Raw genomic sequence first — 27,982 nt, forward strand, 5'->3', positions numbered from 1 at the left:
GGCGGGGGAGCCTACTGCCTTCCTGGAAGGACCCTGGGGACCGTAAACACCCACCAGCTGCGGGAAGTCCTCAGGATGAGAGCCACGGCGCATCTCAGTGCTTGCTCCGAAAGAGGGAGAGGCCCGGGCCAGCCTCTGCCAGCCAGCACCCACTCCTGACTTGACCCCAGTGCAGACCCTTCCCCCGGGCCCACCGCAGCTCTGGCCACCGCAGGCGTGCTGGGGTAGGGCTGCGAGGCCCAGTCTCCCGAGGCCTGCCCACCCCGTCCCCCCGCCCCCCGCCCGCCCGCTGCCTCCCATCTGCCCTGTGCACCGCTTATCGGGTAACCGGAGCTGGGAGCTTCGTCCGCACCTGAAACAGGAAGCCCGGTCCTGTGCGTGAGCCGCCCTGAGCCGCCGAGAGCCCCCGAGTGGCTGGGCTGGAGGATGGAGGAGCAGCGGGCGCTCACGGCCGCCAAGGACGGGGACCTGGCCACCTTGAAGCAGCTGCTGGAGGCCGGGGCCCTGCGCCCAGGCATCGTGGACGCCCTGGGGGCCGGCCTGGTGCACCACGCCACCCGGGCCGGCCACCTGGCCTGTGTCAAGTTCCTGGTGCGGCGGGCCGAGCTGCCTGGCAACCAGCGGGCCCACAACGGGGCCACCCCTGTGCACGACGCCGCTGCCACGGGCAGCCTGGCCGAGCTGTGCTGGCTGGTGCGCGACGGGGGCTGTGGGCTGCAGGTGAGTGGGGAGAGCCGTTGGGGTGGGGCCCGCGTCCCTGTGGACTGGGGGAGCAGGAGCGGTGAGCGGGACGTCCTGGGCACCACAGCTCTGGCTTCTGTCTCGGGCTCGCCGTGCAAGCCCCGCAGCAGAGGCAGGCCCGCCTCACCCCAAACCAGCACCGGGCCCTCGTAAGCTCGGGCTGCCTCCCACCGCGTGCTCCCCGGGGCAGGCACAGAGCAACCAGGCACTCTCCCCGTGCCCTCCCCGCATCAGAGCGCCTGGCCTCGCCGGGTGGGGGGCCCTCCGTGTTCCCATCAGGCCGGATCCAAGGGGCCTGCTTCCCAAAGGTCTGTAGAGGAGCACAGTGGGCACGCGGGCTCAGGAGCTGTGCGCCCAGCTTGAACGACTGGAGGCCTCGGCGGGTGACAGCACCCCTGCTGTGGGGGGGGCACTGGGAAGAAGGAGGGTCTCCAGGGCTCAGTGGCCTTTGCAGCCGGGCCTGCCCTCCCCCTTTTCCTGCCTGCCTGGTGTCCGTTTGTCCAGGTGGAGGACCTGGGACAGTGGGCAAGCTCTGACAGGGCATAGAAGGGCACCCTCCGAGAAGTGGCACCGGGTCCTGGACAGGGAAGACACCGGCCCCTTCAGCTCTTCCCGCAACCCAAGCGGCAGCGGGGGAGGGGGAGCGGTGCCCATTTCCGTGCCTGGGAGCATGCCCGGGCCTGCCAGCTGCTTGCCGTGGGAGTGCTTCGGGCCGCGAGGATCGTGGCTGGCGGGTGGGTGCTTAGCTGGGGTAGGGGACAGAGGCCCAGAGGCAGGGCCCTGGGACCGGCAACAGGCCACAGAGCCTGACGTGGGCAAGGATGGGCCCGTGGAAACCCTTCCCGCTGTGAGCCGAGTGCAGGGAAGGGCCATGACTGCCGTGGACAGAGGGGCCCGGGTGCAGTGGAATCACAGGTTTGGACCTGGAAGACCTGCACTTGTGTCCCCGCCCTGCCTCCTCCCCCGAGCGGGCCACCTGGCTCAGCCGGCAGAGAGGGAAGAGCAGACCCCCTTAGGGCAGGCCGGCAGGGCGGGCTGGGCGGTGGGCTCCTGGGCCCTGGGACTGCCCAGCCGGGGCCGGGTCGGGCCGGGCCTGTCACAGGCTCCCTGCCCTTCTGTGCCCCGTAGGACCAAGACGACTCAGGCGTCTCCCCGCTGCACCTGGCCGCCCGCTTCGGGCACCCTCTGCTGGTGCAGTGGCTTCTTCGGGAGGGCCACGCGGCCTCCCTGGAGACCCTGGAGGGGGCCCTGCCCCTGCATCACGCCGCCGTCAGCGGCGACCTGACCTGCCTGAAGCTCCTGGCTGCGGCCCACGGCAGGTGAGGAGCCAGAGTGCCCCCTGTCGGCCGTCTGCGAGAGCCGGCCGCCAGGGAGGCGGCGCCGAGGGGGCAGAGGGGGCAGGCTGGTGGCCGGGGACGTGGGCCCTGCAGGGCAGGCACTGGAGGGGAACAGGGAGGGCACAGCGTGGGGCCAGAGCGGCGGCAGAGGGCCGACGAGACTCGCAGCGGGGCAAGGACCTTGATCCTGCCGGCCGAGGGCAGTGCCGGGCCGGACACAGGCTCGTCCTAGCGGCGCGGGGGGGCAGTGGGAGGGGCCGGGAAGCTCCTGCGACTGCTCTCGGTCAGCCTGGGGGCATGTCAGGACCCACGCTCCCCCAGCTGGGAAGGTGGGCACCCTCCAGTCTCCTGCAAAGAGCAGAGGCCTACAGTGCACTCAGGGGGTACTGAGGCCCCAGTCAGGGCACCCCGGATTGCCCTGCCACACTGTCCCCTCCCCTGCACTGGGCACCCCTCCGGGGCGGCCAGTCTCGTGCCGGTGGCCCTGTGCCCGCTGCCCAGAGTTGGTGCTGGGCAAACTGGGAGTGGCAGGGCCAGGCAGGCTCCCCTTCCTCCTCCTGAGAGCCTGTCCAGTCCTTGACCCACACTGAGGATGCCGTGGGCACCATGCCGGGCTGTCCGGGGGCGTCATGCACATGGCCTCCCCGCCCCCATTCCCAGGGCTGCGGGCCTGGCTGGGTGTGGGACTTAGTGTCCACCCCACACCTGACCTAGCCTTCCCCCCACCTCGACCCACCTGCCTCCAGCCGCGCCTCTTCTCCTGGGGGTTAGGCTGCAGGGCTGGCTCTTCCTGCTGCCCCACACCGGCTTCTCCACAAGGCCCGAGAGCTCAGCTCTTCCTTGGTCTTCTCATCCCACCCCCTTGGCGAGGGTCCTGGGACTTGCTTCTACAGACCCTGTGGGCACCCTGGGCCTGGCCAGCCACAGAGGGTCCGTTAGACTCCGTTTTTAAAGTAGTTTTTACCATGTAAAACCTGGAGACTTCACATTAAAACACACAAGTGTGCCTGTGGGGTCTCAGGTGTCCCTAGAGCCCCCATTCCCACCTGGCACCGACCACGGGGTGAAGCCTGCGTCACCGGGGGCTGGGGTTGACCTTGGGTAGGGGACTGTCCCTCCCTGCAGCATTCCACTGGGGACCAAGAACTCACCTGGCCCCATGGCAGCTCAGGCAGAGCGGGATCGGGGGACTCCCATGACCCTCCTCCAGTCTGTCCATGCTGGAGCCTGGAATTCGGATGCCAGGCCTGGGCACTGCTCACAATGCCCTTTCTTGCAGAGCAGGCCCTGGGCTCTGGAGGCTCAATGACCTGCCCGCTCCCGGCTCCCCTAGGCCGTTCACTTACCAGCAAGCCCCAGCACCGTGAACAGCTGAACGGCTTGATGGGGAGTGTGCAGAGCTGGATTCCAGGATCCCAGTGGTCGGGGCAAGGGGGTTATGGGGCGTGGGGGGCGCTGCCAGTGCCCTTGAGCAGTGCACAACCTGTACAACCCTATAGGTGACCAGCTAGGGGGCCCCTCAGCCAGTAAGGGGGGGCTGGGCACAAACAGACCAGCCAAGGGCTAGGCCTCCCATCCCCTTGATCTGGGCCTTTAGTTGGGGCAGCCCCTGCCTCCTGCAACCCCCACCAAACACCCTCTGAACCTCACCTTCCCCCACAGCGGTGTGAACCGGCGGACACGCAGCGGGGCCTCCCCGCTCTACCTGGCCTGCCAGGAGGGCCACCTGCACCTGGCCCAGTTTCTGGTGAAGGACTGCGGTGCCGACGTGCACCTGCGCGCTCTCGATGGCATGAGTGTGCTGCACGCGGCTGCTGCCCACGGCCACTACTCGCTGGCCGTCTGGCTGGTAAGTGGGCGCCGGGGGTGTTGGGGCATGGGAGGGGCAGAAAGGCCGGCACCTGCTCCTTCCTCGGCCCCAGAGCCCCCTCCGAGCAAGCAGGGCCTGGCTGGGTTGGGGGCTCTGCTTCTCTGGGTCTCAGTCTGCCCACAGGAAAACCGGGGACCCCACAGGGTTGTGGGGGATCAGATGTGCCCGGCCATCACTTTGAGCACCGGTGTGTGCAGGCCCAGACTGGGCCCGGGAGTGCAGCCTTGACGGGCAGTGGCCCCTGAAGGGCAGGGGGGGACTCTTGTGACCCCTCCCCCAGGAGTCCTGGGGGTTTTCCTGGTGCCCTCAGGGCGGGTGGCCCCCAGCGGGCACTGGTTGTTCCTGGCCCTGCATTCGGCCACTTGTTCCTGCTCTCTGTCTCAGAGCCCCCAGTCTCTTCCGTTCTGGACCCAGGGAAGGGGTATTTGGGCCTCTTTCTGGAAGGAAGCCCTGAGACCCCAGAACACACAGTGGCCCGTGTTGGGGGGGATGCATTTTCCCAGGATGGGCTGGGGACTTCCTGCTTTGACCACAGGAAACCAGACCAGGCAAGGTCTCTGGGACCCTTGAGGGTTCATTACAGAGGCCCGGGGAGGGGGTGTGTGTGTGTGTATCTCAGAGTAGGGGGTCTGCCTGAGGAGGGCCAGGGGGTGGCTGGGCAAAAGGTCATGCCCAGAACAAGGAGGAGGGCCCAGCTTTTAATCCGAGTTGGAGAGAGCCTGGCTTGTGGGGCAGAGTGAGCCGGGATAGGCAGAGGCCCTGAGGGGACCAGGGCTCTTTCCTGAGGGACTGGGAGCCACTCTGAGCCAGGAGTGGCAGGGTCTGACAGGCATCTCTGAAGGCCACACTGGCCACTGGTGGAGACGAGACAACCCTTCCTTGCTCCGAACCTCCCACACTTCCCACGGGGCCTCCGCCCTGCTCTTCCTCCAGCGGGCTGGCCTCCCTCCCTGAGGGGCCTTCTCCCCGGCAGGGTCCCCATTGTGCGTGGTGCCTCCCCACTGCCTTCCCTGCCCATCCATTTAGGATGGCGCCACCCCACCTGGCCCTCAGTCCTGCTGTCCTGCCATCTTTCCTCCACGGCACCAACACCTGATAAACTATACATTTGCCTCCGGGAGGCAAGGACCGCATCCCTGAGCCTGGCACCGAGCTCGGGCTCTGGAGATGTTGATCCAGCGAGTGAATGAGCGAAGGAACAAATGATGAAACCCAGCCACCCGCTTGGTCTTTGAGCCATCAGCCTTTGCCTCCAGCCTGCCTTAGCCGCTCTCCCTCCCAGGCTGGCCCTTCGCCCCTGAGGCACCGGGGGCTCACACACTTTGTGCAGGCTGGGTCCGCAGGGAGGTGGCAACTTCCCACAGGCTGCCTACCCACCCCCCCCCACCCCCCCCCACCCCCGGCCAAGGCGGCTCCACTCCCGAGAGGAAGCTCTGCAGCCCCACCCTGGCCTTCCCGTGGAGTCCTCCTCATGTTCCCTCTCCTGTCGTTCGGACCCCGTCCGGTTCAGACCGTGGTCCCCCCAGAAATGTGCCTGTCTCCGCACCTGGATTCCTGGCCCCTGGGGTGAGCCCGAGTCCCGGGCGTAGGACTGTGCACAAGCAGGGGCTCAGCACGCGGCCCTGGGGGTGGGCTGGGGGAGAAGCAACAGCTCAAAGCGCTGGGGGGTGCTCTCGAGGGGGCAGGGAGGGTGGCAGGAGAGAGGAATGTCCACCGAGCCCCAGGGAGCAGCCAGGGCCACAGGCTCTCAGGGCCAGAAAGGCCTTTCCAGCATGACTCCCCCTGCGGCCTCCCTGCAGCCTCCGACCTGGCCCCCCCTCCGGGGCTGGGCGCCCTCTCCCTCTGGGGAGCTGGCTGACGGGAGGGCCTCTGTTCGTGGCTCACTGTTCCTTTCCCAGCAGACACATGTGACTGTGGGATCAGCCAGCACGCTTTTGGCTGCAGGTGACAACTGGACTGAACCTCCTTCTCAGTGTCCCTGGCACATAGAAGCAGCAGGAACCTGCTGACTTTGGATCAGACAGCCAGCCCCATTCGGCTGAATCTTTGCTGCTCTCCCGGCCTTTCCTTTATGGTGAAAGTTGGCCACGTTCAAGGCAGGAGGGGGGGAAACAGGGGTGACAGCACAGCCACCAGCCCCTTCCATCAGGAGGGCAGAATTTTTCTAGAAGTGGCCCCTGGAGTTTCATTGACTTCCTGGTCCCCGGCTGTCTCCAGGGCTTCTGGGGAGGGTCACCTCCCACTTCTGTGCCGAGCTCCCTCCCCCGTGCCCCCTCCCTAGGAGGGGTCACCTCCTTAGCTGGCCCTCCTCCCCCACCTTCCCCAGGTCACCTTCACCGACATTGGCCTGACGGCACGGGATAACGAGGGGGCCACAGCCCTCCACTTTGCAGCTCGAGGCGGCCACACACCCATTCTAGACCGGCTTCTGCTGATGGGTGCCCCCGTCATGACAGACTCCTGGGGTGGGACCCCCCTCCATGATGCAGCAGAGAACGGGCAAATGGAGGTAAGGCCGGTGAGGTGGGAAGCTGCGCAGTAGAGCCTGGGGGCCCCCAGAAGCTGGCAGGCCTGAGAGCTCCCCATCCCCAGGCACTTCCTACAAAAATAAGTCAACTTGCTCAGCAACCCCATACGAGAGGAGTCATGGTTCCCCGTTTATAGGTGGGTAAAGTGAGGCTGAGATGGGCAGTCACTGCCCAGGATCCAGACTCTGATCTACCTGGGAGCAAAATCCATGCTCTCCCCTCCGTGCGTACCCCTTCCTCTGCACAGAGACTCCCGGGGTGTGTCGCCCGTCGCAGGAGAGCCCTTGGCTGCGGCACTCTGCTGTGAGCACAGGGAGCCGGGCTGGGCGGGGGGCGTGAGGTTAGCCCTTTTGCTATCATCCAATAAATCTTGGGGACTCGCATGGCCCAGTCCCTCGGAAACAACACCGAGGAACCCGGAGTCAGCAGGGGTGACATTTAAATATTTAAGGTCCAACACTGAGAATAGACCCAGCCATCGGCACCGGCCCCCTGCCCCGGGCACCACCTGCACACTGACCTCACGGAAAGGCAAGGCCAGTCTGGGAGCAAAACACAGGTTTCCTCCTCCGCCTGCCCCACCCAGCCCCACGTAGCACTGTCTCCAAAGGGGCTCAGCCTGCTGCAGCCAGGGGTGGTGTGCCAGGCAGGGCTAGTCCAGAGGGAGGGTTTTATTGAGATGCAGCTGGGGTCTCTGCTTCTGGACAGCTGCTCCCAGCTGGAACCCAAAGTGTGCCTGGGGCCCAGGCGGCCCAGTGTCATTCGTGTCAAGTAAAATAAACTGCAGCAACCAAGCATCACGGGAAGGCACCCATTCCTTTTGCAGAAAGCAAAGGAGACTCGATCCCAGCTTACAGCAGCGCTGCGAAAATTGTCGTTCTTGGACTCTCCACTCCTCCCCACCCTCCACCCCAGCTACCCTTACCCTCTCCTCCTTCAGACACCACTCAGCCCTGCAGGCTCACTCCCCAAGCTGTCTCCCTTGTCTCCACCCCTTCCTAGACAGGGAGGGGGCAGCAGGTGGGAAGGCAGGGTGAGCCTTGGTGGGGGAAGGGGGCAGAACGGTCCTCAGCAGGCCTGGGAGAAGAGGGTGAGTCTGCACATAGCCCTGCAATCTTTGTTTTTGTCCCACTACATGACAACAGAGGAATCGGAGGTGGTGAGGGGACCCCAAGTCCAGAGGGACCGGAGGAGCCCTGAGCCCAGCCAGTGCGGGGCTGCTCAGGAACGAGCAGTGGCTTTCTTCAAATGAAATACTCAATAGGAGCCAAGAACAGATGAGCCAAGGGTCGGTGGCTCCTCACCCTCTCTGCATATGAAAATAAAAGAACTCAGACCACCAAGCCAAGAACAGACTTCCTTTCAATCTTTTTATTATGGAAATCCTACGCACAGGCGAGTGTGAGATCAGCAATGCCTGGCTGGCGTACTGCCCTCCACCACTCCCTCGGCAAACTAGAGACGTCACATCGTCTTAGCCAGAAATACTTTAGCAGACATCTCCAAGAGATAAGGACTCCCTTTGTTTTTTATCACAGTTTCAAACCATTATCACACCTAAAAATAATTCACAGTAAGGTCCTACTATCATCTCCGCTCCAGCCTGTTGATAGCATCCACATCCACTTCCCTGATTGCACTGTAATTGGAGGCTAAACAGGAGCCACACACTACTGATTTGTCTGGTGAGTCTGTTGATCCATTAGCAGTTCCAGAAGTATACTTTGTCCGGGCAGCCTAGGTTAATGCTTGATCTCCCCCCACAACTTCAAAATAAATTCTTATTTTAGAATAGTTCAGAATGATTTTAGGTTTGTAGAACAATCGAGACACTAGTACAGACAGAGAATCCTTATAGACCCACATCCATTTCCCCTATCATTATCAACTTAATCAGCATGGTCACAATTAATGAACCAAAACTGATACAGTATTACTAACCAAAGCCCATACTTTATTCTGATTTCCTTAGTTTTTGAAGATTTATTTATTTGAGAGAGAGAGAGAGGACATGTGCTCAAGAGTGAGCGTGAGCAGGGGAGGGGCTAAGAGGGAGGGGGAGGGACAAGCAGACTCCATGCTGAGCGTACCGCCCAACTTGGGGCTCAGTCTCATGACCCCGAGACCATGACCTGAACCAAAATTGAGTTGGACACTTAACTGACTAAGCCACCCAGGTGCCCCCAGACTTCCTTAGTTTTTATCTAATGTCTTTTTCCTGCTCCAGAATTCCCTCCAGGATACCACACCACATTTAGTCTTCGGGTCTCCTTAGGCTCCTTAGCTGGGTCAGATTCCCCTCATTTTTAAGAATAAAACTTCAGAATAAAGAGCTGGTGTCCTAGCAGCCTCCAAAGGGAGCAATGATTGTTTAGCATGTTTTTGTTTTACTATATCAGTCTTTATTCTTTGAATGGTGTGAATTATACCGATTACTTGCTTTTGCTTTTTAAATTTAAGTAAAGGATACATAACATAAAACTTACACTCCTGGGACACCTGGGTGGCTCAGTCGGTTAAGTGTCTGCCTTCAGCTCAGGTCATGATCCTGGAGTCCCAGGATCGAGCCCCATATCAGGCTCCCTGCTCAGCAGGAAGTCTGCATCTCCCTCTGACCCTCCCCCCTCGTGCTCTCTCTCTCTCTCTCACTCTCTTTCAAATAAATCTTCAAAAAAAAAAAAAAAAGCTTATCCTCTGTTTCTAAGTGTATGGTGCGGTGATGTTAACTATATGCACATTGTTAATACAGCAGATCTCCTAGTTCTCATCTCTCAAAACTGGAACTCTGTCCCTATTAAACATCTACCTGCTCCCCCTCCAACAGCCCCTGGCACCCACCTTTCTACTTTCTGTCCCTATGAGTTTGACAACTCTAGTGGAATCATGTAGTATTTATCCTTCTGTGACTGGCTTATTTCACTCAGCGTCATGTCCTCAAGGTTCATCCATGTTGAAGCAGGTGTCAGAATATCCTTCCTTTTGAAGATTGAATCATATTCCCTTGTGTGGATGGACCACATGGCCTCTATTCATTCATCCATCAGGAGACACTTGGATTGCTTTTACCTCTTGGCTATTGTGAACAATGCTGTAGTGAATGTAGGTGTGCAAATATCTCAAGACCTTCCTTTCTACTCTGATTACTTTTAAAAATGTTAAACCAACATTGCATTCCTGGAGTAAATATAACGTGATCATGATATGTTATCTCTTATATATAGCTGAATTTAATTTGCTAACGTTTTATTTGGGATTTTAGATGTAGTGTATAGTGCCGGTGTGGTCGTTCTTAGAGTTGTCTGTACGCTGGGAATCTCCAGGACAGGTTTAAAGTATCCTAACACCTGGGCTCCACCTGCCCAGAGATCCTGGTTTGATTGGTTCTGAGTGGAGCCCCCAGGTGTCAGGACTTTTTAAAACTCCCCAGTGGATGGTGACATACAATTTCGAGAACTATCTGTGTGAATAGCATTAGCTCAGCTAATCTGGAAAGAATTCATAGAGACGATGGATCTTACAGCGGTGTGTGAACATGGGAAGGAGCGAGATTTCTGGCAAGGGAGAGATGGCTAGACATGGTCAACTGCTAGAACAGAGCAGAGAGCAGGAGCCGGGGCTGGCAGTGAGGGGTCACTGGTGACAGCATGGAACTAGGTTTAATGCTGAGTCAAGAGGCTGCCATGAATCTCAAGAGGAGGGTATGCGACGCCATGGTTGTTTGGCGGAGGAAGTTGCCATAAGATGGGGTGTGGTCTGGGGCTTTGCTGATGAGGTTGAAAAGGAAACGACAGAAGGCAGGTGTAAATAAGGCTCTCTCGGGGTTCAGATGAGTGGTTTTACCTCATTGGTGGTTCTCTACCTAACTTACTGTTCAAGAAGGGAACTCACTCCTGAGTATGGTAGGAGTTCCTAGAGGCATCCGGAGCACGACTGCCTCAGTCAACCTTCTGGTCCTATGAAAGGTGCCGGTGAGTGCCGGTTAGTTCATCAGAGCCTCTGATGTCCATTCGTTCACTCTCCTCCATTCAGATACTCACTCATCCAACACATAGTTATTGAGCACTTGCTTAGGACATGACCAAGGATTCGAGAACCACAGGAGTATTTGGTTCTCATCAGGGCAGTACCCTCTGCAGTGGGGGTCAGAAATTTCAGGGCTGTTTTGGTTTTACAGTGATTGAGGTGTACTTGTGGTGGAGGGGACACCAGGGGACCTGCTATTCCCCAGGCAGTCCTGCACAATGACAGAAGGTCCCATGCCCCACCCGACTTCCCAGTGGATCAGACATGCATATATATAGAAGGCTTTTCCAAGAATGCTCCTACTGTCCAGTTGAGGGAAGATAGTATCTTGTTTTATTTAGCGCTTTACCACGAACCACTCGCTGTCTGGGAAAATGGCATCACTGATGGCAGCGCCCAAACGTGATTCTACAGATAGGTACGTTCGAGGATAATTTTTGAAAGTGCTTGTAATCATGATGCTCATTCAACTATAAAATGAGCCTGTGTCAAAGACTTTTATTTAACTCAGTAAGGAGAAAGCAAGGAATTCATATAACCAGGAGTAAACAAACAAATACTTAACAGGTAAGGAATAATGACGTGAATTCACAAATAGACAGATGCAAAACCAGTCAGTATTGGCAGGGAAATCCTTGACTGCACTCCGGTGCGCACATTTTGCATTTAGCCTTTCTCTGGACAAGAGTCATTTCTAATAAGAACATATTTATTTATTTAAATTTTTATTTATTTTTAGATTTTATTTATTTGAGAGAGAGCGAGCATGCGCACATGAGAGCACAAGCATGGGGGAGGGGCAGAAGAAGAAGCAGGCTCCCCGCTGAGCAGGGAGCCCGCTGTGGGGCTTGATCCCAGGACCCTGAGATCATGACCTGAGCCGAAGGCAGACGCTTAACCAACTGAGCTGCCCAGGTGCCCTTATAACATGAACAGCACATGTTCATGAAGTTATACAATTTGCAGAGTAGTTGGCTCTAGGGCAGTGAATGAGAGGGGAGATAACCAGAAGTCTAAGCAGAACACTCAATCTGTTTTGCCCATTTGAGTGCCTGTCTTAATTTTCCATGATACGGGCATCAGACTTTGTCTTGGGTGCAGCCATGCCCAAATACTCACATAGGAAAATGCATGTTTCTCAAATTAGAAATTATTTTTCTTTTCTCCTTTATATTAGAGTATAATATTATTTTAAAATTATGTGTGCAGGCAAATTTTATTCTCAGTGGAGTTAATGTTAGAATAGTGAATGGCTATTCGCTATGCGCCTGGGTGGCTCAGTCGTTAAGCGTCTGCCTTCGGCTCAGGTCATGGTCCCAGGGTCCTGGGATCGAGCCCCACCTCGGGCTCCCTGCTCCGTGGGAAGTCTGCTTCTCCCTCTCCCTCTCCCCCTGCTTATGTTCCCTCTCTCGCTGTGTCTCTCTCTGTCAAATAAATAAATAAAATCTTAAAAAAAAAAAAAAAAAAGAATAGCGAATGGGGTGTCAGAAAACGTTTGCAGTAAAAAGAGGGCATTGGGACCAATGGCAGGGAGGAGCGTGGACTAACTTACCCTCGAGGTGTCTTCCTGCCCTGCATCATCCTGTGATGTTCCTCTGTCTAGGGTGCTGATGAAGCTCATAGGCTCTTAGAGCCACTGCTATGAATCCAGGCTGCCCCACTTCCTAGCAGTATGACCTTGGGGAGGCTTCTTGTCCTTCTCCATGCCTCATGTCCTCTTGTGTAACACAGGCACGGTAATAAACCTCACAGGGTGACATTGGAACTGAATGAGTGGTCTATGTGTCGCTCCAGAATGATGCCTGGTGCAGTGAGGTGCATGGGAAGGACTCGCTTCCCCATCTCTTAGACAAGCCTCCAGGGTGTGAGCACGATGGTCCCCAGCAGCCCCTAGCTTCCTGTGATGGGTTTGAGCTTTTCAAGGCATAGCCTAGAGGCTAGTGGTAAGAAAGAAGGGAGCAGGAAAGCTTGCAGGGTGGGGATGAGGCTGGAATGGGATGAGGTCACACCATTTTTAATGTGCTTTATTTCTGCAGTTTAAAAAAAACCCTATCTGACATTATTGTTTTCCATTCAGTCAAGAAATAAAGGCTTATTGAAACTTATCCACAAATTTACCACTTTGTCATCTTCATTCCTCCTGGCATCTCTGGCCTTCCATATGGAATCCCTTCCACTCAGTCTGATTCCGTTCAGTCTGAAGCTGATGCCTCAGATGTTCCCTTAGTGTGGGTGTGTTGCCGGCCAATTCTTTGTTTCATTTTGTTTTGTTTGCCTGGAAGCACCTTTATCTCATTATCAGTATTGAAGGAGATTTTTGCTGGGTATAGAATTGTTGCTTGGGAATTTCCACATATTTTCCTTTGGTGCTGGGAGAATGACATGCGTTCATTGCCTTGTGGTTTCTACAAAGAAGTCAGCTGAGAGGGGCCACTGTTTTGAAGATAATCCTTCTTTCTCTTGTCACTTCTAAGGGTTTTCATTTTGTCTTTGGTTTCCTGCAATTTCACTATGGGGATGACCTGAGGTGGATTGCTTTTTATTTCTCCCACTGGGGATTGCTTGAGCATCTTGAATTTGTGCTTTGGTGCTTCCCTAAGTCCTGTAAAATTCCCAGCCATTATCCCTTCAGATGTGACTTCTGCACCCATTCTGTTTCCCCTCTCTTTCTGGGATTACTATTACAGATGGTATTGCAGACCATTTCTGCTTTCATCTTTTTGTCTGTCTGTGCTGCATCTGGATTGCTGCTTCTGACTGATTTTCTGTTTACTCATCCTACAGCTTCAATTTTTAAGTTGGTTATTATTTCTATGCTCCCGACCTACTAATAGTCATTTTTCAAATCTACCATGTCACTTTTCATAGTTTATAATTCCATGCCTAAATTTTTAAGCTTGATTTTCATTCCCTTGAAAGTAGTAAGCACAGCTGTGTTCTATCTGTTAGTTCTTGGGTCTTTGTGGGTCTGTTTCCTTGTGGGTTGGGTCTTCTGGTTCTCGTTGTGGTATCTTATTTCTTTGGGCTCCTGACTTTGTCTGACTGTATACTGTAACTTATATTTGAAAAACGATTTGTAGGAGTCAGGTGAGGCCTTGGATGATATCTTATTTGCCTCTGGTTGTCAGGCATACATAGGAATCATGAGCCCAGGACCGTCTCAGTCCACATTCCAGGCTCGAGGTCCCCTGGCCCACCGAATGAAGGGAAGCAGAGGGCTGGCTGGCTTCCGGTTTACCTTTACTCTGAGGGTAGAGCCCTCAGCCTACAGCACTAAGTGATAAATCGGAGCCCTCACCTCTGGAGGACCATGAGCTTTTGCAGGTCTCCCTAGTCCTGTGGGGCTGTCGGAAGAACCATTATTTCTCCTGCATCAGCGTGTTGTTAGGGCAAAAACACTTCTGAGTGGTAGGTTTATCCCTTCGGATTTTCCCTGTCTCCTGAGCTTGGCCTGGTTATTCCTCTTTGATGCTTAGGAAGGTGACTTTTACATTTAGTCCGTATTTTCTGTTGTCCTTGGGGACCTGTTTCTCTACTCCCTGATGGGATCCATCTACCCACGTGTTTTCCTGGTGGGACAGCCACCTCACAGATCTTGGTCATCTGTAATCACCCACCCCCTGCTCACAAATCCCACAGTGATCAGGCCATGGTTCCATCTTCCCATTTCTTCCTGTGAAAATGACACACAGCTCTGAGCATTGCTGTACAAACAGACGCTGGTTCTGCATTTAGAGCCCAGAGCATGGACTACAAGGGCAGGGTCAGGATCGGGCTGCCTAGCCAGGGTGCTGGCTGAACCATCTAGTTACCAGCCGAGCCCTTGGCGAGCTCCTGACTGCGGGCACCTGGTTCCCCTCTGGGACGAGGGTGTGCTGCTGCCTGCAGAGCTCGGTGCTGCCGCTGCCTGGACGGGGCCGCTGGGGGTGGGGCTTGGAGACTCGAGCCCTCTCCCTGCAGTGAACAGCGGCAGGGTCTTGGGCAAGTTCCTTCGCTGTTGGTGGCCTCAGTTTCCCACCTGTGAGATGGGGCAGCACGGTGCCTGCCCTCCATCACACCTGGTGGATGCCATGGGCACAGGCAGGTGGTGCAGTGGTCACACGTGTGTCCCCTCCCTGCAGTGCTGCCAGACGCTGGTCTCCCACCACGTGGACCCCTCCCTACGAGATGACGATGGTTACACGGCGGCAGACCTGGCAGAGTACCACGGACACCAGGACTGTGCCCAGTTCCTGCGGGAGAGCGCCCGGCCGGTAAGCTTCACAGTGCCCACCCAGCCCCAGAGGCTGGGGTGACAGGGCCCCCAGCTGCCCTGACAGCCAAGTTATGGAGAAAGCTTACTGTGTACCCCATGCTGTTCCCAGGAAAAGTGTCTTGGGCCAGGACAGAGCCGGTGCCACAAGCTGGCCCAGTGCTGGGACCGGGCCATGGCAGGGGCCGTGACAAGGGTCATGACAGAGCCGTGATGGGGCTGTGGCAGGAGCTGTGATGGGCCATGGCAGGGACCATGGTAGGGGCTGTGAGAGAGGCTGGGACAGGGGCTGGGACTGGGGCTGTGAGATGGGCCATGACTGGGGCTGTGACAGGGGCTGTGACAGGGGCCATGCCTGGGGCCATGATGGGGCTGTGGCAGGAGCTGTGATGGGCTATGGCAGGGACCATGGTAGGGGCCGTGAGAGAGGCTGGGACAGGGGCTGTGAAAGAGGCTTGGACAGGGTCCATGACTGGGGCCGTGACCATTGCTGGGACAGGGGCTATGACTGGGGCTCCCACAGGGGTGGTGGCAGGGGTCAAGACAGGGGGCAGGGCCATGACTGGGCCAGGCTACAGTGGGGACCAGGGCTGGGCTTGTGGCTGGACCTTGGCTGGGGCACCTGTGGGATGACATTGTCAGACTGAGGGTACCCCAGGGTGAGAGCAGAGCCCTGAGCCCCGTGGCAGTCCAGAAGGCAGCAGGTTCCAGTCCCGTGCTCCCATCTGGGTATGACCCTCATGGCTCCACCCCTCGCTGAGCCATTTCCCCATCCATAAGGACAAGGATCTCATCTGTCCCGCCGGCCCCAGCCCCCAGCACATGACAGGCCACCACAAACATGTATTGAATGAAGAGGATCAGATGGGCGTGTGAGCAGATGGATGAACACAGACAAGTGGGTGGGTGGACGGGTGTTCTCGTGGGTGAGGTCAGCAGTGTGGTCCACGTGGAGCCAGGCCCCCCAGCGCCCTCCCGCCCATCCCTGTCCCCACTCCAGGCCCAAGGCAGCTGCTATGACAAATTAGTCCCAACCTGCCACAGCTTTTGCCAGTTTTCTTTAGTGGCCACTCTTTTGGGAAGTGTCCCTGGGATCACGTGGCCCCATTTCCAGGTGAGAGCACCGAGGTCCACAGAGGTGATGTCCCCATGCCGGGTCTCACTGTGGGGTTCCTGCGCCTCGTTTTCCCTCAGGAGCATCCAGGACCAACTGAGGCAGAGCTGCAGTCCTCCCTGGTCCTGGGCCTATGGGACGGTCCTTTCCCTGCCACCTGAAACCCACCGCCCAGCCGGCTGTGGTTGGGCACCGAGGACTGCCCTAACTGCTTGAAGTCATTTATTTACGACACAATTTATGTACAAAACGTTCCGTTGGTTACTGTTTGGTAAAAGGTTGTCTTTTTGGCTTGGGTTTGAGGAGTTTGTGGGACTGGGCGGGTTCCCCATGTAGCGGGCAGAGCTCCACAGTCCACCGGCTGGGAATGTCCCGGCCACCTGGGTCCCTCCCGGCCCCCGTGTGGTGCCTGGGGCCGACCTGGAAGCTGAGATCAGGAGGCGGGGCAGGCGGGGCTCTGCTGCCAGGGGCAGGTCCCCGCACGTCCTCAGCCCAGCCACCCCTGGGCCTCCTGTCCCGGCAGCACCTCCGACCTCAGCCCTCCATCCCCAGGCCCCGGCACATCTGCCAGACCCTCCTGGCCACTTGGCCCAGCTTGGGGAGCCGGGGGGTGGGGTTCTGGGTGCTCTCCCGACGGCCCCGGGGCCGTGGAGAACCGGCCCATCTCGGGCTGTCCCGCTGTCTCCCCGGAATCACCATAGGGTCTGAGACAGAATTCTGTTCTCTCAGGACTCCCCAACCAGTCGGGGCTGACCGTGCGGCCTCCGCGCCCCAGCCTGTGACCAGCAGTGCCCAGCCTGTCCACACACCCTTGGCTTTTGAGGCTTGTTGCTGTATCTGCAGGGAGCTTGGGGAGCCTGTGTGGGACTCGGGGTTAGGCCTGGAGCCTCCCTTCCTCCCTCAGTGAGCGCCCAGGGCAGCTGGGGTGCGGGTCCCTCACCACCGGCTGGCACGCACCCCCCCCCCAGGCCACCTGCTTCACATGCACAGACTTGGCTCCGCGGGAGGGCAGGGTGTCAGCTGTGGGCCCCTGCGCTGGGGAGGGGGTGCCGAGCGCCTCATGCAATATTGATGGAAACGCAATATCCAGAGGTCGCCATGCTGGCCTCTTCCCAAGCTGGGCTCAAGGGAGGTGGTGAAAGCCACACAGGGCGGCCCGTACCTGCCCCTGGGGAGCCGTGGGTCTCAGGGGAGGTAGCCCGGGGAGCCAGGCCGGACCGGTGGTGGTGAGACCTGCCCTGTGGGAGGTGCCCCCTCCACTGGCGTGGCTGCAGGACCTGGGTTCACCCGCTGCCGCGCTAGCCCTGCCTCAACGGCCCCACCTCAGCCTGGGCCACGTCTTCCTGCTCCCTGGCCCTTGGGCACCCCTCTGCACAATGAAGGGTTGGGCCTCTCTGACTGGGGGTGCTCCTGGCTGCAGGGCTGGGTTTGAGTGAGGTCCCGGCCAGGTGGTGACAGTTGGGAACAGCAGTCCTGGATGACGAGCACGACCCTCCAAAGGGGGGGAGCCCAGCCCCCAGCACCCCCACAGCACCCACCTGTCCTGCTTGCCCCTGGCCCTGTACTCACACCCACCAGGGTTGGAGAGGCTCTTCCTGGCTGGGGAGCGCTGGCCAGTTGGCAGCATCTCCGAGCCTCAGTTTCTCATCTGTTCAGTATGATAGAAGAGCCTCGTGGCAGGAGATGCTCCTCAGACACCCAGCGGGTGCTAATTCCCTCCCCTAGGTCAGAAGGGCTCCACGACCCTTTCATCTTCGCTGGGGAACTGAGGCCCACAGAGGGCAAGGGACTCCCCTGGGCAGCCTCCTCTCCAGGGAGGGGCGGGGCCCGGCTGTGCAGCCAGTAACCGAATCTCAGCCATGGTGACCGGAGTCCGGCGCCCATCTGTGGGTCATGATTTTCTCAGCCCGGGTGGCATTACAGGCCTGTAACCCGGCTCACCACAGCTGTCCTCGATGTATAATGTATGGCAGGCACAGCATTGCTCAAATCTCACCAAAAACACGGGGAAGGAGGCGGCAGGCCACGGGAAGGCCCCAGCCCAGGCCCAGACGACCGCCGACCTCAGGGCAATTGCCCGATTTGGGGGCCATGCGTGCCCAGCCGTCAGGACCCAGGGGTCGGAGCCCCACGTCTGAGCTCCTTTAGCTCCTTGCAGACTTGTTAGTGTCAGGATGTGGGTTCTCCCACCGCCTGGGAAACAGCACAGCGGACGGGGCCTGGGTAGAACTCCCAGGTGAACACCACGCCAATGAGGTCTGAGCCCCCCAGTGCCGGCCCTGCCAGGCACCCTCCATAATTCTCACCTTCCTGACTTACCGGTGGGGAAACCGAGGCCCAGGGAGTGACTCCCTCACGCTTCTCATTGGAGAGTGGGGAGCAGGATGTGGCCTCGGGCCAGGAGAGTGGCACCAGGTCCCCCAGGCTGTGGGTGCTGCACAAAGCATTCCCCTGCACCCCAAACCAACTTCCTGCCCCTTTGGTCTTCCCCTGCGCTCTGCGCGGGGAGGGGAGCTTCTTGCCCCTGACCTCTGAGAGCAGATTCCTTTAGGGAGAGGGGCCAGAGGCAGGAGGGGAGACCCCCCGCCCCGAGCTCAGCCATCCTCTGTCAGACTGACAGCCAGCCTCTCTAGCTGTGCCCCAGGCTCTGGGGTCTGACTCAGCCCTGCTTAAAGCTCGCAACCCGGCCGATGTCTGCGTCATGGACACTGGAAGAAGACACTAGAGTTCTGGGTCCAAGACACACTGTAGAGAGCAAGCATCATGTTTTATGGGGTCCTCTTCCCCCCCCCCAAGTCCCTGCGTGATGCGATATGGGTCCAGATGGCTACCGTGCACGCGGGAGGTTTATGTCACAGCTGAGGACCGCTGAGCCTGGGGAACCCCCATTTTATAGTGAGGAGTAAGATCCCTCTGGGTCCCTCCCTCCAAATGCAGCCCTGAGATATGGCCATGTAAAGAGCAGTCAGGACTTTGCGTCCTCGGCAGGAGTGCGAGAAACCCAAACAGTGTCAGGGCCTCCCCTGCCCCCAGAGGCCCACCCATCCGCCTCCTCCTTTAATGCTGATACTCCCGGACCTAAGGATTCAAGCGGCTCCCGGAACAAGGACTGGGGTCTCAAATAAGATTCCGATCCCGGCTCTACCACATGCCAGCTTGGGGCCTTTAGGAAGCCCCCTGCCCTCTGTGAGCCTTGGTTTCCCCATCTGTGCCCTGGGGGCTCCACTGGGGGTGGAGACACTGTACTGGGGCTTTCCTCTGGCTGGCCTCTCCCTCTCCGGTGACCCAGGGATCTCAGGTCTCGCCCACATCCCCAGAGGGTCTGCTCCCCCGGCCCCTGCCCTGTGGAGGGTGAAGGTGCCATGGTAAGGGATCCCGCACCCAGCCCCAAGCCCGCCTGGCCACCTGATACCTCGGCCTTCAAATATTAATGCGACACCGCCCGCTCCCAGGGGCGGCAGCTGGGACAAGCCCTGACAGACCCGGACAGCGGCAGCTCCCTGTGCTCAGCCCAGCCCCTGCCTCTGTGGGTCCCCCCGGGGCCGGGGGCCAATGGACACCCCCCCACGGAGCCCCGGGGCTCCTGGGTTCTCCACACGGATTCCTGGAAGGACTGAGTTGTGAGGTGCGTGGTGGCCAGGCAGGTGGGGTTTCAGGCTGTGTTCCTTCTCAGCGGCCACAGTGGGCAGAGGGTCCTGGATGGGAGAGCAGTTGAGGGGCTGGAGGCAGCGGGTGCAGGTCAGGGGTTCTCCTGAGGGCGCCCCCAAGCTGGGGTGGCCCCTAAGGTCTGTGCCTCCTTGCCAGGAGGTGGGATCGGGAGGTGGGACTGAGCAAGGGGACACTCAGAGTGGCCAAGGGGTTTGCCCCAGCAGGACTGGCTACAGCGCGCGCTGGGCCAGTGCAAAATGAAAACTCGGGCTTCTTATTCAAAAATGATGAAGCATTTTAAGACAGAGGCAGCAGAGCCTTAAACCGAGCGGCAGCATGGGCCACACCCTCTTGACACGGTCCCAGCCCCGGGCCACACATCCATGTCCTGCCCAGGGCTCTCTCCAGCACCCACCTGGAGGCATGTCCCACCCCCACTGCCCACGGCAAGGAGGGGTGCGGGGCTGCAGTCTGCTGGCCGGGCTGGGGTGCTCAGAGGGCCCGCAGCTGTGGCCCTGCCTCCTGGAGGGGCAAGCGGGGCAGCCCTGCGGCAGGAGGGCCTCACGGGCACGCTGGTGCAGCTGCGAGCCCAGGAGTCTGCCCCCGCGAGAGATGGGCTTGGCCGGACTTCAACTTTTCAGCTTTAAACCAAAAAGTGACAAGCTTGGCTCGGGTGTCGTCCTGGAGAATTTCTCTGCTACGTAAGGAGGGACATGAGGAGGCAAGTGCGGCGCCGCTGCTCACAACCCCCAGGTGTCAGCAGCCTGCTCGCTAGGTCAGCCGGGCCAGAAGTCTTGGCTTCTGGTGGTCAGTCCCCAGAGCTGAGGCTGCTCAGGGCTGAGCTGGGGAGATGCGTCCAGGTCAAGGGCTCCTCCTGGCTGCGACCAGTCTGTTCCCCAGGGGCAGGAGAGGTGGCCACAGTCAGGTCTGTGCCTTGCCCCGGACATGGGGCAGGGCGTAGGGGTGAGTTTTGGGGGCCCCTGCACTGCCAGGGGGCTGATCTTGGTGATCTGTGTTTCCCTGTGGCCTTGGGGAGGGGAGCGGCCTGGACATTGCATGATGGGTCCTGGGCACAGCGCCCCGGCTCTGGGGTGTGGCCACAGCCACACAGCCCCCACTTGTGGGTCTGAGAAGTGTTCCAAGTGCCTCACAGTGCTCGCTCTGCTCTCCTCTCAGAGAGGGGAGCCGTTCTAGGCCGTTTGTCTCAGCACAGAAGTCGGGGACAGTGAGGGTGTGCACGTGCGCGAGCGTATAGGTGTGTGTGTGCATGTGCATGCATGTATGGGTGTGTGTGTGTGTGTGTGTGTGTGTGCACCCATGTCTCATAAGGCCAAAGAGAGGTAAGTGCAAGCCGGACACCCGGCCCCGCCCCAGCACCCGGAGCTGCTGGGTTGAGCTGCCTCCAGAGAAAGGCTGTGAGCCAGGCCCTTAGATGAAAGGGGAGTTCACCTGGGGGTGCTGGTGATGGCAGCTTCCCCGCTCAGGGAGACTGGGTCAGGGTTAGCCTGCTCCATGCCCCCCGCCGCCCCCCAGGATTGCTGGCGGCCCACGTCAGGCCCACCTGGGCCTCCTGCTGACCGGGTCTGTCCGCCCCCAGGTGCGGCTCCTGATGACGCCACCGCCACCTCCATTTCCGCCCCCTCCGCTGTCAGCCGCGAGGCAGTCCCAGGAGGATGGGACAAGGGGCTCGGGGCTCGGCAGCCCCACCCGTGAGTACACATCTCCAGGGAAGACTGGCCTGGACCGTGGGTGCCGGGAGTGGGTGCTGCTGGCCTCACCTCCAAGGTCCCTCGAGGGGGTGGGCTGGGGGAGCAGCGGACTCCAGGAGCTGGGCAGTGCCACAGTGAGGCCAGAGCTGAAGCCAGCACTCCCGTCACCCAGCCCCAGCTGCTCCCAGATTTCCTTCACTGCCTTCGTTGCTTCCTTAAAGTGAGGATCAACATTTTCCTTGACGGACACTTGTAATTGCAATTAAATGGCCCCCTGCTCCGCCCTCCAGGGTCCCTCTGTGAGCTCGGAGCCCCCAGGGCCTGGCTGTCCTGCCTGTGTGATCCTCGGCAGCCTCGTTCCCTCTCTGGGCTTCGGCTTGTCCAGAGGTAAATCTCGAAGGTCAGGTCACTAGGGCCCGGGGCCCTTCTGGATCTGAGGCTGCTGTCAGAGACCCCAGCAGGCGGAGCATCCGTGGGCTAGCAGAGGCAGGTCACTGATTCTTAGGGAACTGGGACCATTTTAGCAAAATGAAATGGACAGCATGAACAATATCAGCAGGCCCCATATTCGTGAGGGTAAGCCCCGCTTCATGCATGGGTCGTGGTTATATGACCACATGCAGTGTGTTCGTGCGTGTGTGTGTGTGTGTGTGTGTGTGATGCAGGATGTGTTTCTCGGTTGGGGTGCGGCCCTGGGGAGGGGCAGTAAGAGGAGAATTCTGATCTTTTGCAGTCTGATGGGGCTGCATTAGGTCTCCAGACCACCCAACCCAACCCTCTGCCCTTCCCATCTCGAGGGGTGAGGGGGGTAAAACGCAAGCTCTCCAACTGGCCAAGCTTGGGGAGCTCCACAGGGGCCCATGGACGCCCTAGCAATGAATCAGTCTGCCGGGCCCTGGGGCATTTGTTGGGGGACTGGCTGGGTCTTTGGCTCCAAGTCTAGTGGTCAGAAGGCCAGTTCTGCCCCAGGTCCAGGGGTTTCTACCCCCATCCCCTGCCTTCTCAGGGAAGCCCCCTGACTCTGCTTCCCTTCCCCCAGCAGTGGTGACTCCCAGCCCAGCCCGGCCTGACCAGCCTCTTCTGAGGGAGCAGACGATCTGTGCAGCACCTCCATGGGTCACCACCAGCGCCATGGCCGTCCCCACGGTATGCCTCCCAACTCCACACCCCTGTCCCCCCGTCTCCCCAGCCAACCCTCAAAGCCCAGCTGGCCTCTTGTCACAGAGTCCTGTGTGCGCCCAGGCCAGGTCACTTCTGGGGCAGAGATGCAGTGGTCCATGGGTGGGTGGGCCTGGGGTCTACTGCCGTCCTCCTCAGGGGCTCCCACCCAGCCCAGGACCCCCTGGAGGAGGCTGGCTCCCCTTTCTCCTTTTCTTTCTGGGCATGAGGCTTTTATAAATCCAGCTCACCCTTTCCTTGAATGGGTCCTGGGAACTCTCAGCCCCTGAGATGTTCTGAACAAGTTTGGGAAATGCTGCATGGTGCTGTCCCTCTTGGAGAGTTACAGGGCACACTTAAAGGCTCTGACAAGTCCTGCAGTTCAGAATTGGCCACCGGACTTTCTCTATGTAACTGTACCCCAAGCGAGTTTGCTCATTCACATGGCAACCTCCTCTCTGCCATGTACAGAAGAGGGGAGGAATCTCTGGTTGCCTCTCAGCCAGCGGTCCCCCCACGCACATACCTGGATCCCACAGCGGACCCCGCGGATCCCTGCCTTCAGAGGCCAACGCTTACCAGGCTGGGTCTCCCTGGCCTACCCCCTCCCCCTCCTCCCTGGGCCTTGCTCACCCCGTGTGGCCCTCCCCACCGGCCCCGGGCGGGGTCCCCTCCGAGCCCTGAGTGACCAGCCTGAGTCCGCGCAGGGAGAGATGGTGGCGGGAGACGCCCCGAACTGCCTGCCGGTGCTGCAGCTGGACAGGCTGCCCTCGGGAGACCTCGACGGGCTGGTGCCCACGCGGGACGAGCGCGGCCGGCCCATCCCCGAGTGGAAGCGGCAGGTGATGGTGCGGAAGCTGCAGGCGCGCCTGGGCTCAGAGCCGGCGCCCCAGGCGCAGGTGGGGCCCGGTGGGTCAGGGCGGGGCGGGAGAGGGGGCGGGACCTGGCTGGGTGGGGGCGGGGCCCGGCGGGAGAGGGGGCGGGACCTGCTGGGCGGGGCGGGGCGGGGCGGGGCCCGGCGGGAGAGGGGGCGGGGCTCGGCGGGTGAGGGGCGGAGTGGGGCCACTGGGTAGAGTGGAGGCGGGGCGGGAGGCTTTGTCCTGGCAGGTAGACGTGGAAGGTGGGGGGGCCTGAGCCCACAGCTCGACTCTGGAAACCCAGGCACCCCCATTGCGTGCCCCTCTGTGGCCCCAGCTTCCTCCTCTGACGGACGATGAAGTGGAAGCAGATCAGGGAGCTGGGAGCCTCCTCACCTGCGTCAGAGGTGCTGTAGCCACATGTTCTTTTGTCCAACGGTTTTCACCCCACCTCCGCCCTGTGCAGGGCCCTGTGCCGGACGGTGAAGGGGACCGGCCCTGCCCTCCCAGCCCTTATATTCCAGCAGGGAAGGCAGGGTGATTGGGCTGGGCAGGTGATTCCAGGTGTCACGGAGAGAAGCAGAGCGCGCAAAGGGGAGTGGGTATTCCATATGGGTGCTCAGGGGCAGCCTCTCTGAGGAGGGGATCTTGAGCAGGAGCCAGAAAGAAATAAGAGAGGAACCCTGTGAGGATTTGGGACAAGTGACTCTAATCAGAGAGAACACATGCAAAGGTCCCGAGGCATGAATAGGCTGGTACCTCGGAGCAGAGTGAATGAGGTGTCATGGGCAGAGGTGAGGTCAGAGAGGGAACAGGACGGCTCACCATCAGGCCCCTGGGGAGCCTTTGGGAATCCGAGCAGAGAAGCTGTGATTTGACTTGGGTGGTAGCAGGCTTCGTCTAGCTGCTGGGGGACATAGCGGAATAGGATTTTGTCTGAATGGTGAGTGTTATACAGCCCGTGGTCAGAGCTCCCCTGTCCCACGTGGTCATGCTAGCCACGTGTGGCCGTTTAAATTAATTAAAATGAAACAAAAGTCAAACTCCCGCTTCTCAGTTGCACGAGCCACATTCCATTTCTGTAGCCACAGGTGGCTGACGGCTACGTGTCATCCTCACCTGGCGTGTTGAGGGAAGTGGTGTCCCAGCCTGGCCACAGGCTTCGTCCCTGGGCGGCTCCGCTCCGTGCCCTTGGGTCTGCTGGGCCAAGGAATCAGGACTTCTCAGAGCAGAGCCCTGCCTGGCGCCAGGCAATCTCGGGCCTCTGAGCAACCAGGTGGTGGCTCAGGCCCCTCCCCTGTGAACTGGGGCCCCTCCCTCAGGGGGCTCTGAGCTGTGATCAGGCTGGCACAGAGCCTGAGCCCAGAGGGAGCCCAGCGCAGGGGCCCTCTGTGTCTGTCCCAGAGGCCGTGGGCACTGGGGGGCGGGGCTGGACCCTGGTGCCAGGGCAGCCACCAGGAGGACCCAGAGCAGGGTGGGAGAAGCCGCCCTCCTTGGAGGCTGCTACCCAATCACAGAAGGCTCTGGAGCTTGGGGGGAGGGCCTAGGAGGCTCTGAGGAGAGAGACCCTTTGGATTGGACAGCGAGGAGATGAGATTGGGAGGATGTGGGGGTGGCAGAGCAGAGGCCCCGTCTTCTGAGGGCGCAGACTGGGCCCCCACAGGGCAGAGTGGCTGCCCTGAGCCTCAGACTCGGGACCGGGGCCGGCCAGCGTCTTTGTTTCTGCTCTAAATCTGGGCAAGGGCCAGCTGGTGTGTAGGGGCTGGCCTAGGGTCCCCAGGGGCACCGGGGGCCAGGCCACCCTCGGGGGCCTTGTGTCCAGCAAGAACATGCCCTGTCCCCGCTGCGAGGCCACGGGGGCCTCAGCCCCGGCTGACCTGGCCTCCCTGTGCCCAGGGTGAGCGCGGGAGCGTGGGCCCCACGGAGCAGGCAGCCTGGCGGTACTCACAGACCCACCGGGCCATCCTGGGCCCCTTCGGGGAGCTGCTGACGGAGGACGACCTGGTGTACCTGGAGAAGCAGATCGCCGACCTGCAGCTGAGGCGCCGCTGCCAGGAGTATGAGAGTGAGCTGGGCCGGTTGGCGGCCGAGCTGCAGGCCCTGCTGCCCACCCCCCTGGTCAGCATCACGGTCAACAGCCACTTCCTGCCCCGGGGACCCGGACCAGAGGGTGAGGAGGCCCCCGCCCCAGCGGCCGAGCCCAGGGGCCCCGCGGGGGCCTCGGAGGCCACTCCGGGTGAGCAGCCCCTGCCCTTCTGGTGCAGCCACATCGCCCGGCTGGTGCGCAGCATGTCCCTGCTGCTGAAGGGCATGAACGGGCTGGTGCCGGGCGAGGAGAAGGCCGCGGGCCGGCCCCCGCAGGAGGCCCGTGGAGAGGCCCCTGCCAGCCCCCCCAGGAGCGAGGCACAGCGCGAGATCCAGGAGTGCGGGGTGTCCGTCAGGACGCTGCGCGGCAACTTCGAGTCAGCCCCTGGCCCGCCCTGCACCCCAAACCCAGACCCCTGCGAGGCAGGGGCCCGGCCTGGGCAGTGCCGGAGAGGCGGCTGGCCCTCAGCCCCGCAGCCCCGCGGCGGCCCAGTGGGAGGGGCACCCGGGGCGGGCGACGCAGAGGAGGCCAGCGACTCAGGCATCAGCTGCGAGGAGGGCCCCTCGGAGGCGGGAGCCGTGGGCAACCTGCGCAAGGAGCGCATCGTCATGCTTTTCCTCAGCCACTGGAAGAAGTCGGCCTACACACCGGCCCTCAAGACGGCAGCCTGCAGGACCCTGGAGGCCCGCCAGGCCGGGCCGCGGGCGCAGGAGGCAGCCGGGGGCCCTCGGCTGCTCTCCCCGCCGCCCAGCGGGGGCCCCCGGCTGGGCCAGCTGTGGCAGCAGCGGAGCACCATCGCCCACCTGCTGGGCACCTGGAAGGCCATCCTGGCACACGTGCCGGCCCGGCAGCTGCGGAGGCTGAGCCGGCGGCCCCGCGGGCCCCTGTCGCCCGAGCAGTTCCTGCCCCACGTGGACGGGGCGCCCGTGCCCTATGGCAGCCTGACGCTGGACCTCTTCATGCTGGGCTACTTCCAGCTCCTGGAGTGTGACCTGCCGGCCGAGGAACGCAAGATGCGCCACCTGCTCTGCTTCGAGGTCTTCGAGCACCTGGGCGCCCACGGCTGGGAGACCGCGCGGGCCTTCCACAAGGCTGTGACCGACGAGGTGGCCGCCGGCCGCCGGGCTTGGACCGACGGCTTCGAGGACATCAAAGCCCGCTTCTTTGGCTCCAGCCGAAGTCCCGCCTGGGACCCGGAGCCCGGCCGCAAGTCAGGCCTGACGCCCCTCGGGCCCCTGCCTCATGCCGCCGCCCCCAGCGGCAGCCCCGAGCCTGCAGCCCAGAGGCTGGGGTCCGGGCACCAGCGCGGCAGCTTCAACAGCGAGGACATCTGCGGCTACATTGACCGCAGCTTCGCCTTCTGGAAGGAGAAAGAAGCCGAGATGTTCAGCTTTGGAGAGTGAGACAGGCGGGCGGCCTGCCTTTGGGAATGCGGTGTGGGGGGTAGTTTCGGTTTTCTGCGCTCTTTTCCCCTTTGTCACTCACCTGGCGGCCAGGTGAGCCGCAAGACCAGGCTGGCAGACGCTAATGCCCGCCTCCAGTCCCACCGGGACCGGCTCCTCCCCGCCGTGCAGCTCAGTTTCGGAATCCTCACCGAGAACCCCGTGGGCCTGGAGTTGGAGGACTTGACCTCCCAGCCCCGGCCCTCCGCCCCGGGGTTCTGCGGGCACCTCGGGTGCTAGCCCGTTTCCTGTGGGCCCTCCTCCCAGTGCCCCTGCTGTCTCACCCTACCGTCCCTCCAGCGCTGGTGGCCCCGGCCACGGCCAGAGCCTCTCTGTCCGCCTCCTTCCGGTGACCTTGGACCATGCCCTTCCCCTCCCCAGGCCCCTGTCCCCATCTGTGAACTGGGAGAGCTGCGGGTTGGAGCTTCCTGTCAGGCCCTCCCGAATTCTCTGGGGCGGAGAGATGGCCCACGTGGGGGTGCCCGCCAGCCAGGGCAGCCACCTGCTGTCAGACGCGGGCTCTGCTGCCGTGCCCTGCCCCCACCCCGGTCTGCAGAGGAGCTGGTCCCCGAAGGGAAGGCTCCCGGTGCGCCTCCTGTCCCATCTTGCAGCTGACCAGCCCCGTGGGCCAAGGCAGCACCAGGGCCCCCGCTGCAGGCTCAGGAGAGCAGGGACGCGAGGGATTTTTCCCAGAGAAGCAGTGGCCGAAGGGAGCTCGGAGCAGAGGAGACTGGCGCCTCCCGCTCAAGTGGGAGCTGTTAGACCTAGAGGACACATGGCAGAGGGAAGGCGGGTATGGCACTTTCTGTGGCCCCTGGATGTCGTCCACAGCCTTCTCCACGAGGGACCAAGGGGAAAGCTGGATCTCGTCAGAGGGCGTCGCCGGTGCCGCAGTGTTCTGAGTGAACGGGGCGCTAGGAGCACTAGGGACAGAGCCCCGCGGGGCGGGCCGTGGGATGCGGCTTGTCCCCCGCCCCCATGATAGCCAAGAGGATGGGTCCCCCCCCAGGCCGTGGGGGCCAGGCATAGCCCAGCGGTGCGGCGGGCCCAGCAGGCAGTGTGTCCGGGAGCCCCTCCCGGCAGCCCCGGCCCCTGGGCACAGAGGTCCCTGCAGTGTCCTCACCTGCCTGCAGAGCTTGGAGGGCGGCAGGCAGGGCGTCGGCAGGGGCACAGAGCCCTCCCAGCCAGCCCGGGGGGACGCTCCGGAGGGGGTGGAG

At 60.7% G+C, this 27,982-nt stretch overlaps 2 protein-coding genes across 2 annotated transcripts in view; both read left to right on the forward strand.

Moving 5' to 3' along the window:
* Window positions 1–16,333, forward strand: part of RAMP1 (receptor activity modifying protein 1) — a 202,186-nt gene extending 185,853 nt beyond the window's left edge. The window contains exon 4 of the mRNA XM_078071533.1: window positions 16,306–16,333. The gene's annotated coding sequence lies outside the window, so the exon portion shown is untranslated. The remainder of the gene's footprint in view (window positions 1–16,305) is intronic.
* Window positions 353–27,607, forward strand: ESPNL (espin like). The gene is made up of 9 exons (XM_036086449.2): window positions 353–720; window positions 1,870–2,060; window positions 3,741–3,927; window positions 6,275–6,457; window positions 14,621–14,752; window positions 21,111–21,222; window positions 22,265–22,368; window positions 23,088–23,279; window positions 25,134–27,607. Exons 1-9 carry the CDS (start codon window positions 427–429, stop codon window positions 26,724–26,726), a joined length of 2,988 nt encoding a protein of 995 aa, XP_035942342.1. The 5' UTR covers window positions 353–426; the 3' UTR covers window positions 26,727–27,607.
* The last annotated feature ends 375 nt before the right edge of the window (window positions 27,608–27,982 follow it).

The sequence above is a fragment of the Halichoerus grypus genome, chromosome 4 (assembly GCF_964656455.1).
Source record: "Halichoerus grypus chromosome 4, mHalGry1.hap1.1, whole genome shotgun sequence".
In the NCBI taxonomy this organism is placed as follows: domain Eukaryota; kingdom Metazoa; phylum Chordata; class Mammalia; order Carnivora; family Phocidae; genus Halichoerus; species Halichoerus grypus.

What these genes read in the sequence shown, in the direction of transcription:
- ESPNL (XM_036086449.2), top strand. Translation starts at nt 427, where the DNA reads ATGGAGGAGCAGCGGGCGCTCACGGCCGCCAAGGACGGGGACCTGGCC. An exon ending in CTGGCTGCGGCCCACGGCAG is followed by an intron (nt 2,061 to 3,740) that starts GTGAGGAGCCAG and finishes CTTCCCCCACAG; the next exon opens with CGGTGTGAACCGGCGGACAC. An exon ending in ACTCGCTGGCCGTCTGGCTG is followed by an intron (nt 3,928 to 6,274) that starts GTAAGTGGGCGC and finishes CACCTTCCCCAG; the next exon opens with GTCACCTTCACCGACATTGG.